This window comes from Talpa europaea (genome assembly GCF_964194135.1).
Source record: "Talpa europaea genome assembly, chromosome: X".
Taxonomy (NCBI): Eukaryota; Metazoa; Chordata; class Mammalia; order Eulipotyphla; family Talpidae; genus Talpa; species Talpa europaea.
In genome coordinates, this window is record NC_140081.1 from 55384722 (window position 1) to 55402693 (window position 17972).

Below are 17972 nucleotides of genomic sequence, written 5' to 3' on the forward strand. Positions count from 1 at the left end.
AAAATCAATACACAAAAATCAATTGCCTTCCTATACACAAACTATGAGATAGAATATGAAGAAACGAAGAAAATGATCTCATTTACAATTACACCAAAAAAATTAAATACCTATGAGTAAACCTAACAAAGGAGGTACAAGATCAATACAAAGAAAACTATAAGACATTGTTGAAAGAAACAGAAGACACAAGGAAATGGAAAGATATTCCCTGCTCATGAATTGGAAGAGTCAACATTGTTAAATTGCCATTCCACCAAAAAAAATAAGTGGATTCACTGAAGTCCCAATAATAATATTAATGGCACATTGCAAAGAAGTGGAGCAAATACTATTGAAATTCACATGGAATCACAAAAGACCCTAAATAGCAGAAGCAATTTTGACAGAAGAAAGGGAATGGAGGAATCAAACTTCTAGATGTCAAGCTATATTATAAAGCCACAATAATTAAAAAAGCCTGGTACTGGAACAAAAACAGACACACCATTGGAACAGAACTGAAAGCCCAGAAACAAACTCACACCTATATGGAAAGTAAATCTAGGGCAAAGGAGCCAGTATATACATTGGGCTAAGAATAGCCTCTTTAATAAATGGCGTTGGGGAAACTGGACAGCTATATGCAAAAGAATACTATCATACCAATATACAAAAATCAATTCAAAGTGGATAAAAGACTTGGATGTAAAGCCTGAAACCATAAAAGATATGTAAGAAAACACAGACAAAACATTTCCTGATATAAGCTTTAGTGATGCCTTTATGGATTCATCCCCAACAGTAAGAAAAACAAACAAGAAGATAAACAACTGGGACTCCATCAAACTGAAAAACTTCAGTACAAAGAAACCATGACTACAATGAAATGACACCCTTCTGAATGGGAGAAAATATTTTCACACTATACATCTGACAAAGGACAGATATCAAAGATAGAAAAAGAACTCATAAAACTCTACAAAAAGAAATAAGCCAATAAAAAAAAAAAAAACTGGGCAGAAGAACTAAACACACTTCTCCAAAGATGACACACAAACTGCCAACAGGCACATGAAAAAAATGCTCACCATCACTTATCTTTAAGGAGATGCAAACCAAAACCACAATGAGATACCTTCTAACAACTATGAGAATGGCTCATATCAAAAAGACCAGAAACAAGTGCTGGTGAGGATGTGGAGAAAAGGGAACCTTGCTACACTGCTGATGGGAATGCAAACTGGGCCAGCTCTTATGGAAAGCAATATGGGGGTGTCTCAAAACATTACAAGTGGATCTGCCCTTCAATGGAGTAATTCCACTATGTACCTACCCCCAAAATTAAAAAAACAACAACAACAACACTAATTCGAAAGGCAACTTGCACTCCCTTATTTATTGCAGCACTATTTACTATCGCTAAACTATAGAAACAATCTATGTGCCTCCAAATGGATGAGTAGATCAAGATGTGGTATACATACACAATAGAATATTAGATAAAGGGGCCTCCCTCGTGGTACAAGGGGTTAAGCACCATACCATGAAGCAATCCGCACCTTCTGCAGCATGAGTTCGATCCCCGGCCGGCCAGGGAGAAACCCACATGGCGAGCCAGGCAGATCTCTCCTGTCTCGCCCGCTGCTCCCCTCAGCAGTGTATTTCAGTCAGTCTGCCTGTTCTGTACCCCACTCTGTCTCTGGTGAATCCTCTCACCCCCTGCATCTCTGGCCTGTACCCCAGCTCTTCTTTGCATAGATAAATAAATCTTTAAAAAAAAGAATATTAGATCAAGATGTGGTATATATACACAATAGAATATTACTCAGCAATCAAAAAGATATAAACTCATGCAATTGGCAGCAACATGAATGAGAGCTGGAAGGGATAATATTAAATAAAATAAGTCAGAAGGAGAAAGATAAATATCAAATGGTGTCACTAATATGTAGAATATAAAGTAAGTGAAAATAAGAGTGTGAGGGCCTCCCTGGTGGCGCAAGGGGTTAAGCACCACACCATGAAGCAATCCGTAGCCTCTGCAGTATGAGTTCGATCCCCAGCCAGCCAGGGAGAAACCCATATGGCAAAGCAGACCTCTCCTGTTTCGCCCGCTGCTCCCCTCAGCAGTGTATTTCAGTCAATCTGCCTGTGTTCTGCTCCCGGTTCTGTCTCTGGTGAATCCTCTCACTCCCCTGCAACTCTGGCCTGTACCCCAGCTCTTGTATGCATACATAAAATAAATCTTTAAAAAAAAAGTGTGATAAAGATAAGCTTAAAAACTAACCTGCGACAGCTGACTACAGAACTGAAGCACCAAGGGGGGAAGGGAGAAGAAGTGGGTAAGAACAATGGACTATGGTAGTATGTACACTATGGTGATAATAATCTGACTAGGGCATCCAAATATTACCTCAATTAGGGCCTCCCCGGTGGCGCAGCGGTTGAGCACTGGGCTGCGAAGCTGCCCGCAGCCTCTGCAGCGCTGGTTTGATCCCCGGCTGCTCCCCGGCCACCAGAGGAGGGTCCCACATGGCGCGTGGACCTCTCCTGCCGCCCGCTGCTCCCCTCAGCAGTGTACTTCGGTCCTTCTGCCTGCTCTGCTCCCCGCTCTGGCTCTGGTGAATTCTCTCACCCTCCCGCACTTCTGACTGTACCCAGTACTTGTATAATTAAATAAACGAATGAATGGATAAATAAATAAATCTTTAAAAAAAAAAACAAATATTACCTCAATTAAATAAATCTATTTTAAAAAAGAATCAAACTTACATATAATTATATCTCAATGTGGTAATAATAACTTTATTAGTGTTTTGCATATGTGGCTTCACATTCTAAATGAGCTGTATGAAATTAATACCAATAAAACTATAAAGACAATTACTGGCTAAAAAAAAAAAGAGAGAAACAGAAACTTTGAGCAGACTAGATACAGGTAAGGAAACTGATCAGTAATCAAGATTCCCCATGAAACAAAGTACAGGAGCAGATACTTCAGTAGTAAGTTCTATCAAGTTTTCAAATAGGAATTAATATCTATTTCAAACTCTTTCCAAAAAATTGAAAAGTAGGGATAACTTCCAAACATATTCTATGCAGCCAACATTACCCTGACTCAAAAACCAGCCTAGGACATCACACAGAAAATAGAATACTATAAAGCATTATCTCTGATGAATGAGGATACAAAAATCCTCAACACAATACAAACGAATCATTTCAACAACACTTCAAAAGTATCATACACTATGATCAAGTGGGATTTTTCCAATCATGCAAGAATGTTTTCAACATACGTGAATCAATAAATGTGATATACATATTTATTTTTTTCCACACCAATAAATGGAAAAAGAAAAATCTTATAATCATCTTAAGACAAGACATACAGAAAAAGCATTTGTAAGACTCAACACCAAAATCAAAACCAAATTTTCCAATTTAAAAGTAAGATTATTCTATTATTTATTTCTCATAAGTTTAGGTTGTTGTTTAGACCTATCTATTCCTTTGAAGGTAAATTGGAAGTCACCTGTGAAATGGAATCATGACCAACATTTTTTCTTGTGTAAAAATGTAAACTGTTGATTCTACGACATTAATAGATTTCAAGTATTTTGTGTTTTCAGTTTCTTCTTGAATCAAAATTGTAAATATAAATTGCTCTCATATTTGTTCTGTATCTCTAAGATTTTCCTTTATTTTTGTTCAAAATATGGTTACCATATCTTAAATTATCATGTTAGTTTTTCCTATGTGAATAATTGTATCCCCTTCACATTAACATGGCTATTCCACTTCCACACTTCAGATGTAAAATGATATCCTGTGCTTTGCACGTTATTGGACATCGTTGTTCTGTGCCTTGTCAATTTTATTAGTATTTTGAAGAAAGCAAATTTGAGTTGTATATTCTATCTTTGTGTTCTATATTATTAACACTTATTAATATACATACATTACTATTATTCTTTCTCTTTTCTATTTTTCTCTTTCCTCTATTTCCTATTGGGTGTACAACTTACTTACATTAAGTTTTCTATTATAAATGAAGCAATTAAAACTATACATTTCCCTCTTCTGTTTGTGTTTTCTCTTAATATTTGACACAATTTTCTTTTATTCACTTCTAAATATGCTGTACCTCTCATTATATATATATTATCTAAGACTATCTAGAAGAAACTATTATCTACAATGCAAATTTTATATTATACAAAAAAATCTATTATAAATTTGAAAATAAAAAGTATCAATTTATACTGAAGTTTCTGGATGAAGCGGTGATTCTCAGAGGAGGAGGAGAAGGAAGAAAATCAGAATCACACCTGGGGGACTTTTTCAAATTTAAGTACCCCTGGAGATTCTGATAAGCTCCCAAATCCCAGGAAAGAATCACCCTCTAAGTGTGGCACCACTACTGCTATATCATTATTGTGCTACACAATGAAAAGTCAAGAGCTATTGCTACAGAATGAATACTGGTTTCTACAGAAATTGAGGTGATGGTCATACATTTCTCCATGAGTGTGGTAAATGATAACTCATCTGATAGTCTCAATATGAAGCACTAAGGTTCTAGCCTGAGCAAAACTGTTCAAACCAAGATGGTTAAGTTAGTGAAAAGATTTGTTTTCCCCTTAGATATGTGATTTACTGTTATTTATTAGACCTATTTGGGGGCAACAATAAAGACAGAAATATTGATTCAATGCCAAGACTTAGACTTTGTATTATAAAGATTAATGTAAAAAAAATTAGATGACAATGGAATATGGCAAAATAAAACAGAACTGCCAGAGACATTAAAATACCCTCCTGTCATCCCTTCTACAGAAAACTAAGGAAGCCATTAAAGATTAACAACACTTCAGACTTAGCTGAGGGCCTTGTTGTGACTCATAAATAGTAAACTGAAGAGGAACATGATAGGAGTTCCCAGTTACAAGGATACAATGACAACACTGATCATAAAAGTCAGTGAAGTTATCTGCACAATGAAGGAGACTGTAACTAAAACAAAGAGATATCCTACAGAGTGGAGAAAATATTTGCAAACTATACATCTGACAAGGGACTAATCTCAAAGATCTACAAAGAGCTCATACAATTCAAAAAAAGAAACAACCCAATCAAGAAATGGGCAGAGGACTTAAACAGGCACTTCTCCAAAGATGACATACAGATAAGCCAGTAGTCACATGAAAAAATACTCATTATCACTTATTAACAGGAAAACACAAATCAAAACCACAAAAGATACCATCTTATAACAGTGAGAATGGCTCACATCGGAATGAATAGAAACTACAAATGTTAGTGGGGGTGAGGGGAAAAAGGAACCCTCCTAGATTGTTGGTGGAAATGTAGACTGGTCCAATCCTTATGGAAAGCATTATAGAGTTTTCTCAAAAGACTAAAGATGAATCTGCCATATGACCCAGTAATGCTACTCCTAGGTATCCACCCCTCAAAAACAAAAACACCCCTTCAAAAGGAAATTTGCACCCCTATGTTCATAGCTGTACTATTTACAATAGCCAAGATGTAGAAACAACCTACGTGCCCCAAAACAGAAGAGTGTATAAAGATAGTGTGGTATATATACACAATGGAATATTACTCACCAATCAAAAAGACAAACTTGTGCCATTTGCAGCAACATGGATAGAGTTGGAAAAGATAATGCTAAGTTAAATAAGTCAGAAGGAGAAAGATAAATACTGGATGGTGTGACTAATATGTGGAATACAGAGAAACCAAAACTAAGAACCAGAAAAAGACAACCTTAAAAGCCAACTCTTTAAAAACTGACTATACAACTGAAGCATCTAAAGAGGGGGGAAGAGTAGGAACAAAGAGAAAAAGGAAGCACAAGACTATGGTGGTAGACTATGTGGTAATCTGGTGGTGGGTATGCTATGGTGGCAATACCCAATGTGGAGAATTTTAATGTTAACACAAATAAAAAGATACATTATTTTTAAAAAGTAGAAAATAAAGAATCAGTGAAGTTAGAACATTTCTAGAACTGAACTTTCTAAATCAAAAAATTACAAGTTACCCAGCTTTTAATTCAATGACATGAAGTCATAAATGTGAAAATGATAAAGAAGAGAACAATCAACAAAATAAAAAATCTTTACCTGGAATTTGGTCCAGAAGAGAAAAATATCATTAAAAACATGTGTCCAATGTATGATCTTCAGAATTATTATCATGACTAATTATATGGTAAGGAACATAGAAATCACATATGATATAATTAAAAGGAAAATAAATTAAGGAAATTAGAAGCTTCCTAATCATTGAAAGAAGCAATATAATTATCCCTATTTACAATGCCCTTCCATGCTTTCTCAAAAACATTAGTTCATATGCCTCCTCTTTGATGAAACCATTCCAAAATTCTGCCTCTCATTTATTTTTCTTTGATAAAACTCCACTCCAAAAGTTTCAGACATTAACAGATTACCCCAAGTCTACAGTTCTCTGCTCTTAGCAATCCCAAGCTCTTTATCCATACTTTTAACTGCTCATTAACTACTTCTTTCTGGATAGATGTCAAACCATTTTTCAAATTATCATGCCCCAAACTGCTACCCCCCATTCAACCCCTATTTTTATTTTTACTTATCTTTACTTCTCTATTTTTACCTCTTAGTACAGTGGTTGGCATCTGGTTGTTATGCCACACATTTTTATGTTTAACAAATGAAAATAAAAATATCTTGTCCTTAAGGAGTTCCCAATATAACAAAGATGCAGACACAGATAATTAAAAGAAAATGCCCAAGTCCATTGATAAAAAAATGGGACAGAGCACCACTAAAATACCAAGAGAAGTTGTCTAATTCAGTTTATTGGGGAAGCAGTGGCATATCAGGGAATGTTTTTCAGAGGAATTGATGCATTAGCTACTTTTAAAGCATGAGAACCCCTTTAAAGCAAGCAAATAAAGCATTTCAGGTACAAGGAAGCATTTTTAGGGGTACAGAAACAAATAAGAAGCAAGCAGGTACATGGAACACAATCAGATCAATGATAATTCACAATAAAATAAGCAAGAGACATAAGCCTAGAGAAGCAGGCAAAGACCAGATTCCAGAGTGGCAGACCTCTCCTGTCTTGTCCGCTGCTCCCCTCAGCAGTGTACTTCAGTCAGTCCGCCTGTTCTGCTCCCCACTCTGTCTCTGGTGAATCCTCTCACCCTCCCGTGCCTCTGGCCTGTACCCCAGTTCTTATATAAAGAAATAAATACTTAACCAAAAAAAATACAAATGATATAAAGCAACCGAAGATTTTTATACAGTGAGGGACAGAAACAGATTTACATATTGAACAGACCTCAATGTATAATTATTACATTAATCTATTTGTTCTTTAATGTCTCCAAGTAGACTCTAAAGTCTATGAGAACAAAGACCATATTTGTATTTTTCTCTGCTGTATTTCCAGTACCTGACACACAGAAAACAACTGATGCCTGTTGAATGAATGACTGAATGGCTGATGAAAATATTTTGCTTGTGTGAATAGTGGACAGACAGAAACAAACATACAGAATCTCTGATTTAGAAGGTAAAGAATCTTTTTCTAACAGCATATTTCCTCTAAGATACTGTCAGAATTACGAACTTCAAAGTAGCAAATCTAATATTGTTATTTACCCACTTAAAATAACCACTTATTATAGTACAAATTCCTTAGTATAGCACTGAAGGATCTTCACAATTTATTCCTTCCATAGGATCCCACAGTACCCAATTTCATTAATAATTCCTTCTAGTAAACACATATGAAGTTCTTACTATGTGGTCAAAAAGTTCTACCAGCTTTATCTGCTTACTCAATGCCCAGTGAGATCAGTATTGTCATGTCTCACTTTAAAAATAAAGAAAATAGAGTACAGAGAGTTCAAACACCTTATTAAAATTCACTCAGCCAGTAAATGAGGAAGGCAGAATACAGTTCCAGATCCAACTATTGAGCCTGCATCCTTACTACTCTCTCTTTGTACACAAGGGCACAGTCCATGTTTTAGTCATCTCTTTTTCACCACAGCAACTAAATATGGTGTGGAGGTTAAATATATAGACGATTATCACTACCATTTTGCAAATGGGACATGTTAAAATCAGAAATTCAGAGATGTTCCTACAATAGCAAATGGTAATAATAGTCACCTCATGCTTGGTCTAACACACTATTAATTTCTAACTTCCAAGTACCTGGAAAAAGGTTAGTTTTTTCTGACATCAGAAAAAAGATAAATCCAAGAAAGTCATAGCAGGAAATTAAGTGAGAAACAGAGTCCTGAGTGATAGACAACTGAAGTACATAAGAAACAATAGCTGACATATTAGATTCAGACTACTGGTTATAGACATATTTGGTCCAAGGTCATTTTTACCCTAACGTAATATTAAATATTATATTGCACTAAATGACAAAATCTAATGTATAGGAGTTTTACATGGTCAGCACAGCTGCAAAGAAAAAGAGAGCTGTTCAGCAAGAACACTCAGCTTTTCTAAAAACAGTCAACAAAGGGGTTCAGTCTTAGGATTTAGTAACAGGGTATAGAAAAGAAACACCAGAAGTCACATCCTTTGAAAATTAAGAAAGCAAAGCCAGTGAACAGTCAGTATGGATCACAGAAAAAGCAAATGAAAAACCGAATCTAGCTGAAAAAAGTATGCATTTGGTTATATATTCCGTATTTCCTCTCAACGTTTGTACATTCCTTTGATGTGTAATCACAAGATGGTCATTAATGACTTCTTTCAGTTTTCCTCAATGTAAGGTGAAAATGAAAAAAAAAAAGCTACCTTCAGTCTTTAATCTTCATCATTTAACATATAACTATGGAATATAATGGGTGATCTGAACCTACCTTGGTTCTGGAAAATACAGGAGTGAGAACTCATATTTTCTTATAGGAAATTTATGAATAATCATGCAAGTGAACCCAAATGGAGATAGGGGGGAGCTGGCAAAGGGTTCTTATCTTGTCTGTGGGATTAGTAAATATACTTCAACCTTAGATTGGAAGAATGAGTAGGTCTTAAGTACACAAAAGAAGACAGAAGAAGTCAAGTGTTCCACATAGAAAAACAGGGAAAGAAAGGCAATCCAAGACCATAAAAAGACAGATGCAAATCTTCACAGACCTCCTTCTTAATGTTCCAATTCCATGTAGAATAAACAATTTTTGAGTCAACCTGGACTCCTTAAAAAGAAATGTATGATGCATATGCCCAAATACAAGGTCAAGATTTTTCATTAAAAAAAAAATGCCTCCCTTTGTACTCACAAAGTCCTGAAAAAGTATGTTCTAGGGCCTCCCCAATGGCACAGTGGTTGAGAGCTGGGCTGCAAAGCTGCCCACAGCCTCTGCAGCATCGGTTCGATCCCCAGCCACCGGCGAGGGTCCCACATGGCACAACAAACCTCTCCTGCCACGCCTACTGCTCCCCTCAGCAGTGTATTTCGTCGTCTGTCTCTTCTGTTCTCCGCTCTGGTGAATTCTCTCACCCTCCCGCGCTTCTGACTGTACCCAGTGCTTGTATAAATAAATAAATAAATCTTTAAAAAAAAAAGTATGTTCTACTACTTAGCTCTCGTATTTGATTTTGAACAACAAAGTAGTATTTAGGAAAGATACAGTATCCTGAGCCTTTAATCAATGGCAGCTTTAGATATCTATAGAGACTACCTGACTTGAAGGAAAGAATTTAATTTTTTTTAAAGATTTATTTTATTGGGACCTCCCTGGTGGTGAAGCAGGTTGAGGGCAGTGCTGCGAAGCTGTCCACAGCCCCTGCAGCGCCGGTTTGATTCCTGGCTGGCCAGGGAGATACCCACATGGCGTGGAGGGGTCTGCCGCTGCTACCCTCAGCAGTGTCTTCGGTCCATCTGCCTGTTCTGCTCCCCACTCTATCTCTGATGTATCCTCTCACCCTCCCATGCCTCTGGCCTGTACCCCAGTTCTTATATAAATAAAAATAAATCTTCAAAAATAGATTTCATTTATGTATCCAAGAACTGGGGTATAGGCCAGGTGTGTGGGGGCAGGGGCGAGGCGATTCACCAGAGAGAGTGGGGAGCAGAACAGGCAGATGGAGTGAAATACACTGTTGAGGGGATAGCAGGCTAGACAGGAGAGGTCTGCTATGCATTGTGGGTCAGCTCCCTGGCTTGGGATCGAACTTGTGCTGCAGTGGCTGCTGATAGCGTCATTGTGCTGAGACTTAACTCCTTGTGCCACCAGGGAGGCTCGGAAGGATTTATTTTTAATTGGCAAAAAATATTATAAATTTGCTAATTAGTGGAACTATGAATTTGCAATTTTCAAGTATTGGCTGTCTCAAAACTTTTAAAAATCACTTAAGCAACCAACTTAGCATATTGAAAATATTACAGATATCATGAATATTATGAATGCAGGCCACTTTAAAAGCTATTTGCTATTCAGGAAATAGTCCAGCAATTTTCCAGTAAGAATCACATGCAAAATCCAAGATGGCTATATTTTAAGCAACCACGATGGATAAGAAAATGACACTCATTAGAAAACTGGCATTCTAGAAATATAGTAATATAATAAATATCATGAATGAATATTTTGAAATTTCACTTATATTAATAAAAGTAGACACACAGAAGTTCAAAAACTAAAAATTTCTCACTGGGACTGAAGATGCGTAATATGCAAGAATATCCTACATTTGGACATAGAAAATATTTTATTTTATTTTATTTTTTTTAAATAATAAATTTTATTTTTATATTCCCCCATACAACTGCACATGCCCCATTCTGACCCCAATCCCTCCCCTCCCGGCCCCCACCCCCCAAAAAGTGTCTCTGGTTCATAGTTTTTTGTTGATATTGATTTTCACTTTCTTATAGTTATTCATTTTCCTGGTCCCTTATTTAAGTTTTCTAGATTCCTGCTATGAGTGAGACCATCCGGTATTTTTCTTTTTCTTTTTGGCTTATTTCGCTGAGCATAAGGTAATTTATTTCTAAATGTTAAAGGAAAAGCTAAGTACTTTCTAAGAATTTTCAATAACTCAATCAAAGCATATCATATCTGGGAGGAGACTCAGATTTTACTGAAGAGTCCATCTAACTTATTTTACAGATAAAGGAACTGACTCAGAGGAAAGGAACTTGCCAACTGACATTAATGGCAATGATGGAATTCTAGGTCTTCTCTAATTTCAAGCCTACCTAGTACTGGCTAGGACTTCACGTATGCCTTATGAATTATAGGATAATAATTATGCTTGAAATCTTTTTATGAAGATATAAAAGAAATGTTAAATCACTAGCAGTCTGTATGACATTTAAAATCTGTATTTGGGCCTCCCCGGTGGCGCAGCGGTTGAGCGCTGGGTTGCGAAGCTGCCCGCAGCCTCTGCGGCACCGGTTCGATCCCCAGCTGCTCCCCGGCCACCGGAGGAGGGTCCCACATGGCGCGCAGACCTCTCCTGCCACCCGCTGCTCCCCTCAGCAGTGTACTTCGGTCCTTCTGCCTGCTCTGCTCCCTGCTCTGGCTCTGGTGAATTCTCTCACCCTCCCGCGCTTCTGACTGTACCCAGTGCTTGTATGTATAAATAAATAAATAAATAAAACATGCCTCTATAAAAAAATAAAAATAAAAATAAAAATAAAAATAAAATCTGTATTTGATTCCAGTAGCTCTAGCAAGTTCATTAGTGTTTCCCAGAGTAATTTAAGGAGCATTTACATTAGATTCACTTGGAATGTTCCTTAAAACTGAAAATTTCCTTGGTTCAATTTCACACCCATTTTCACTCTCCAAAGTTGAAGCACAGAAATCTTCATTTTTCTTAAAACAAAGTATCCTGGTGACTCTTAGGCTTATTAAAATTTGAAAACTACCAAACTGTGGTCTTTAGAACCTTAGCCCTTAGCTATCTAGTTGTAACTGAAATCTGCAGCAGGTCATAAAGAATAGTTTCTTTCTTCAGAGCACATAATAAAAACTGTCAATGGTAAATAAGGTTCATGTAGCCTTTATGTCTCTTTAGTATTATGTACTAACAGATCCATTTTTTTTGTTTTAACAAAGATGAGCCATACAATTCTTCATGTTACTGAGAGTAACATGCAGCACTAGAGTGAGGCCCTAAGATAGTAAAAAGATCTAAGTAAATAAGCACCAAACAAGTAATTCATTATCTAGCTTTTCCCATCATGGGAACACTACTCACACTTCAAAATGAATGCATAAGGAAAAATGACTCTAAGTGTCATGAGTCCTAATGACAAGTATTCCTTCATGAACCTCCCACAGAGCTCTTCATGAGTCAAGATATGAATATCCTTCCTGTACCTTTAGGGACAGATTTTTCACTACAGATTATGTTTCATTTATGTAGTACCTTTCTGTTAAAGTGCTAAAAGTACTTTACAAGCCTTTAGGCCAGGCGTCTGTTTTACCTTACAATAGATAATTATTTCTCTACAGCAAATTCACTATCTAAATATAACGTGTTCCAGAATTGATATTTTTTTCACTATACCTCAAAACACTATTGTGATATCAGTAGTCTTTAAGAAGTTAATAGTCACTTAGACTATATACAATTTTTGTAAAATGGGAAAAAAAAACTTAAAATTTATATTCTAAAGTTCCCAATAGTACTTCTTTATATATCCCTAAAACAGTCATACAAGATATATAGGTCAGTAGATGGCTAAGAACACATAATAAAAAAGAAAAAGAAAAACACAAAGCAATTTAAACAGCCCCTGAAATTTGATACAGGTCACCCAGTTAAGTTTCAATGCAAATTCTATAAATAGATATTTTAATGCCATTAAGATATATCTTGATAACTAACTAATAAATCCTAGAAAAATATAATTGAAATATAAAAATGCACAGATAAATACATGGTGATCAGCTTTTAGTAAAAACATGTACATTCTTATTTCAATCCTAAACTGGCCTTCAGGCCATATATGCAGCTCTAAAATAATTTATCCTCAGATAACAGAGCAGCATAGTTTATGACAACAATCTACCTAAAATCTCATTAAAGTCTTTTCTCGAGTGACATGCATTATCAGCAGAGATTAATCTGATGAGTCTTTAGGTGAGCTCCATTTTTAAAAATGCAATAACAGAGGGCTTTGTTGTCATCTGATGAAAATCAATTAGAGGATGGTAAGGCCACAAGGAAAACTAACATCACTCATCACATACCCCCGGCAAGTGAAATGATTTGTCTTCCAAGGTTGGATGATCAGGAACTATAGTCATATTGCAGGGAAATTAATTCAGTTTCTATATTCTGAACTCACTTTCCTTATTCTGGAGGATCTAAACATAAATTACTTTTAATCAAGGTTGATATGTTATTAATACCAAAGAGGTTTTTTGAAGAATCATTCTTTTAAAATCAACTTTAGCATTTTTCACCTGTGCTTGCGGAAATAAATATAGGAAGGTTACTTATATCATCCTTACTTTCCAGATTCTTTATCCACAACAAGGCACTGTATTGAATGGCGAAGACAATAGATCCCACCAAACACAGCACACATCCTGGGAAGAGAACAGGAAAATGAGAATTAGGAATTTTTTTTCTAATATCCAAAAGGGGCAGGCTTATTTTATTTTTTTAAGACTTATTTATTTATACAAGCACTGGGTACAGTCAGAAGTGTGGGAGGGTGAGAGGATTCACCAGAGCCAGAGCGGGGAACAGAACAGACAGATTGATGAAACACACTGCTGAGGGGAGCAGCGGGCGTGACATGAGAGATCTGTTGCTCCATGTGGGACTCTCGCCGGTGGCCAGGCATTGAACCAGTGCTGCAGAGACTGCGGGGAGCTTTGCAGCCCAGTGCTCAACCGCTGTGCCACCAGGACAGGCCCAGCAGGCTTATTTTAAAAAGGGGAAGAAAGACTCTACACAGACACAAGTGGGCACAAAGAGTTACTGCCATGGCTGCTGCTACTTTTGAAAGGAAAAAGTTTAGTAAAAGAGACACCCACAGAGACATAAATACACAGTCTTGAGACAAGAACTGTCGAGAATTAGGATTCTTGTGTGGTAAATTAAGGCAACATTTTAATTTCTTACATTTAATAATTGGTTTTACAGAAAAATAATTTTGATAATTTGTTATTTTCTTTACCATGATATTAAAAGTCACTCAGAGGTAAGATTATTAATATTTGGATACCGCAAAGATACCACTGCTGATAATACAGTGTAGAAGTATAAATTGTAACCAAGCCAAAAGTTTCCCTAAGCAAAGCCCAGTTCTCTTTTTCAAACCAGCTATTGGCTATATAAAGTAAACAGGCTACTAAATAGCTCCAAGAGATGATGGTGAAAACCCCAACAGAAGTGATTACTTCTGTTGTGTTAAAGTAGACACAAACAGGGAAGATTTCTGGGAGACCCCTGAAGATTTTGCTTATTATAAAAGTAAGCAAAAACTAATCTGGGAACTGAAAACTGAGTTAGGAAGCACCTGAGTTAATGCTGCAGAACACAATGTTTGGCTCTTCATTGAAAGGGTAATGTAGAGTTAAAAACCCACTTAATAATGAGGGATAAAACAAAAGAAATGATTTATCTAAAGACTTGCCTGTGTATAAGAAGATTATAACACTATTTACAATCAACTGTCTGGCATCATAAGTTGGGGGTTTAAAATTATACAACTACATGATACAAGAAATCCTTAACCAATAAAATATCATAAAAGTGGCTCTGGAAGTACCCCTGGACACTTGGTGAAAGCAATTGATAAAACTTTATATAGGGATATGACCTCAACTCAGGCCAAATGAGATATCAGATATCATTTTCCTCCTGCTGAGTTGATAGGGGAATAACTGATACAGTGATGTTAATGTAGTCAAATAATCAGCCCAACTTTCTCCATCAATTTCCTGTTGCTACTGAGTTCCTACACAAATAAAATATTACTGTCCCACTAAACCTAAATAGGCTGAATTAGGCCTTAAGGGACAAACAAGTTAAGTGTGTACCCTGCAATCAGCATACTCACCTGCCTAGGAATATCTTCTGTCATTTTGCGGTAATGGGACATACATTTTGCATTTGGGAAGCACCAGTGTTTCCCAATTTCTTGTAAACAACTATGGACGAACTGTTATCAATTGTCCTATAGAGTAATTTATTTCAGGCACACTGGCCCAGACACACAATCAGTTCCCCCATTAGGAAAAACAATTTTTAATCTTCTTGGAGTCCAAAAAGAGAAAAGAAATCAATTTCAGGATCAGAAGTTGTATAAGGTTAAAAAATTCTAAGATATTATGTTATAAACTATTATGATAGCATCAAGCATGATAAATCCACTTAACAAATTAAATATAATTTTCTATAAAGACTCACTTTAGTATATAATATTATCAAGCATCCTTTTCTTTGAATTTCTTTATTAAATACGTAGGGTAAATGGGAGCTTTGAAAAATATATTTAAAATAAAATGCAACAGAGGCATCTATATTTATTTTAGTAAGCCATCCAAAAATTTGTCTGGAAAAAAATTACATGGTTTTCAACAACACAATTTATTAACAGAGGCAATATACTATATAGAAGAAACACAAAAATGTGTGGAATGTTAATAACAGGTTTGGGTGGATGATGGGGAGTATTTATGGAGGAAGGAGTGCAGTAATGAAACACTGTCAAAATCATCCAACAAATGCCCTCTTAATTTTAAACAAGAACATAAGAAGTTATTTTGGATTCTTGGAAAGAATGACTTGATATCACTGTAAATTTATATAATGGCCAAACTGTACATTTGCATGGGCACAATTTTCATACAGTCTTTCCTGTTAGGGAAGATATGTGTTGATCACAACAGTGGCATTTCTTCTTCACCTCTGTGTTTTCCTTCCTTAACCTCAAATGACAAAAAACAGTGGTTTGTAAAAGTGCTAGGGACTGATGAATTTTTATCAGGTATTTTCATACATGATCTATAAAAAAAAATTTTCTGGGGGCCTCCCCTGGTGGCACAGCAGTTGAGCGCTGGGCTGCAAAGCTGCCCGCAGCCTCTTTTGCAGCGCAGGTTTAACCCCCAGGCCGCCGGGGAGGGTCCCACATGGTGCAACAGACCTCTCCTGCCTCGCCCGCTGCTCCCTTCAGCAGTGTATTTCATCAGTCCTCCTGTTCTGTTCCCTGCTCTGGCTCTGGTGAATTCTCTCACCCTCCCGCGCTTCTGACTGCATCCAGTGCTTGTATAAATAAATAAATAAATTTAAAAAAAAAATTCTGGTTAGGGGAGGATAATAGGTTATTGAAGAAACCTTTTATAATGGGTAAGAAGAACATTAGTGGCAGTTCTTGAGAACCTCATTCAAAACACAAATCATAGTTATTTATAAGAGAAATTACCTGAAAAGTAAGGAAATGGCTTTGGCGACACACTGATCTTTGAAGCACCCAGTCAATAATATCAATAGTCAATAAGAAAAGAAATAATAATCATGGGTAGCATTGAGTGCTTACTACATGCCAGTTTTTTAATTTCCAGTGAGTTTTTTAATTTCCAGTGTAGTTTTTTTTTTATTATGGTAACAATGGTTTATAACACTGTACGTAATTCTGAGTTATAGGTTCACACCTCTTCAGATGTATGTTAAAACACACACACACACACAACAGTAAGTTAAAAAAAAAGTAAACTCAAATGAATATAATATTGCATTGTTATCTATCAGATTTTGCCTGAAATTTTAGAGTACATATTCTCATTTCTTTCTCTTTATATCTATGTACTCAGTAAACTGTAAAGTACCCTATAAATATAATCTATAATTACCTTAAGTGACATCCAAATTTAACAATTACCAGTCTACCAAGTAATAACAAGCATTTACTGAATACTCTCAAAGTGTAAAATATATTATTAGGTACTTGAGGGTACTGAGTAACCGTAATTAACACAAGACCTCAAAGAGCCTTCGGAATTGAGGAATTAAAACACCCTTATAATACAAAATTAAAACATAAAAAGTAAAAAGTGAGTTATAAAGTACACTGATAATTAAAGATTTTTATATAGAGAAAGTACTGTTACAAGAAGGCAAGTACATTGACTTTTTTGGAGTTAGTTAAGACTCTAAAAGACATGTATTTTCTTCTAGTGCATTAAATGGCAGCCTAGCAACCCAAGAGTTAACACACGTTAACTACCAAAATTAAGCTACCGAAGATGTTAAACACCAATGAGATGGCAATCAGATCTCAGCTTTGATGCAGTTCATAGCAGCCATCCCAGGGTCAACAGAATGCCTGGCAAGGCAGTTGGGTACACCTACCTTCTGCATAGTAGTATGGGGCCCAGATGCAAGCAACGGTAAGTTTTATGTGACCTAAAAAAATCTACGAATTAACTAAATACAGTAGGCATTATTACCAAAAAAAAAAGTTACTAGAAATATACACTTGAAATACTTTATCAATGCCATTAAAAACAAACCAAACCAAAAAAAAAAAATCTGTTGTAAGAGAATTCTGATGATCACTTAGCATCACCAGTGCGTTGTTTTGGCACCCCAGCTTAAAAGGTAAACTGATAAAGCAGAAGTTCCATTCAACAATAATTAGGCACATCTAAGTTTTGTGAGATAATAAAGCTTGCAGTGATGCATCTATCTATACAAAGTTCAACCATGTTACTTATTTTTAACTATATTCATAATCAGAGCACTGTATTTAACAGGACACTGAGTTTTCTATCATGTTTACACAGACCTGCTAATCTGAAATATGTTTGTGGGGAGACCCATATATATAAGTGTATGTGTATATTTTTATATACTTTAATAAACACACACAGGGGATCCCAAAAGTGTTAGTGTTGTTACACATACACAGGCTTGAGCACACACACATACACAATGCAGTTTTAATATATATTACATAGCATGTAGCAGGTTTATGGGTTA

General features: G+C 36.1%; 1 protein-coding gene across 1 annotated transcript in view; it reads right to left on the reverse strand.

Annotated features, from left to right (window-relative positions):
* Positions 1–17972, reverse strand: part of CHM (CHM Rab escort protein) — a gene marked incomplete at its 3' end in the record, with an annotated part of 193218 nt that overhangs the window by 46092 nt on the left and 129154 nt on the right. The window contains exon 9 of the mRNA XM_084259085.1: positions 13493–13570. Within this exon, the coding sequence (XP_084115211.1) occupies positions 13493–13570 (78 nt within the window). The remainder of the gene's footprint in view (positions 1–13492; positions 13571–17972) is intronic.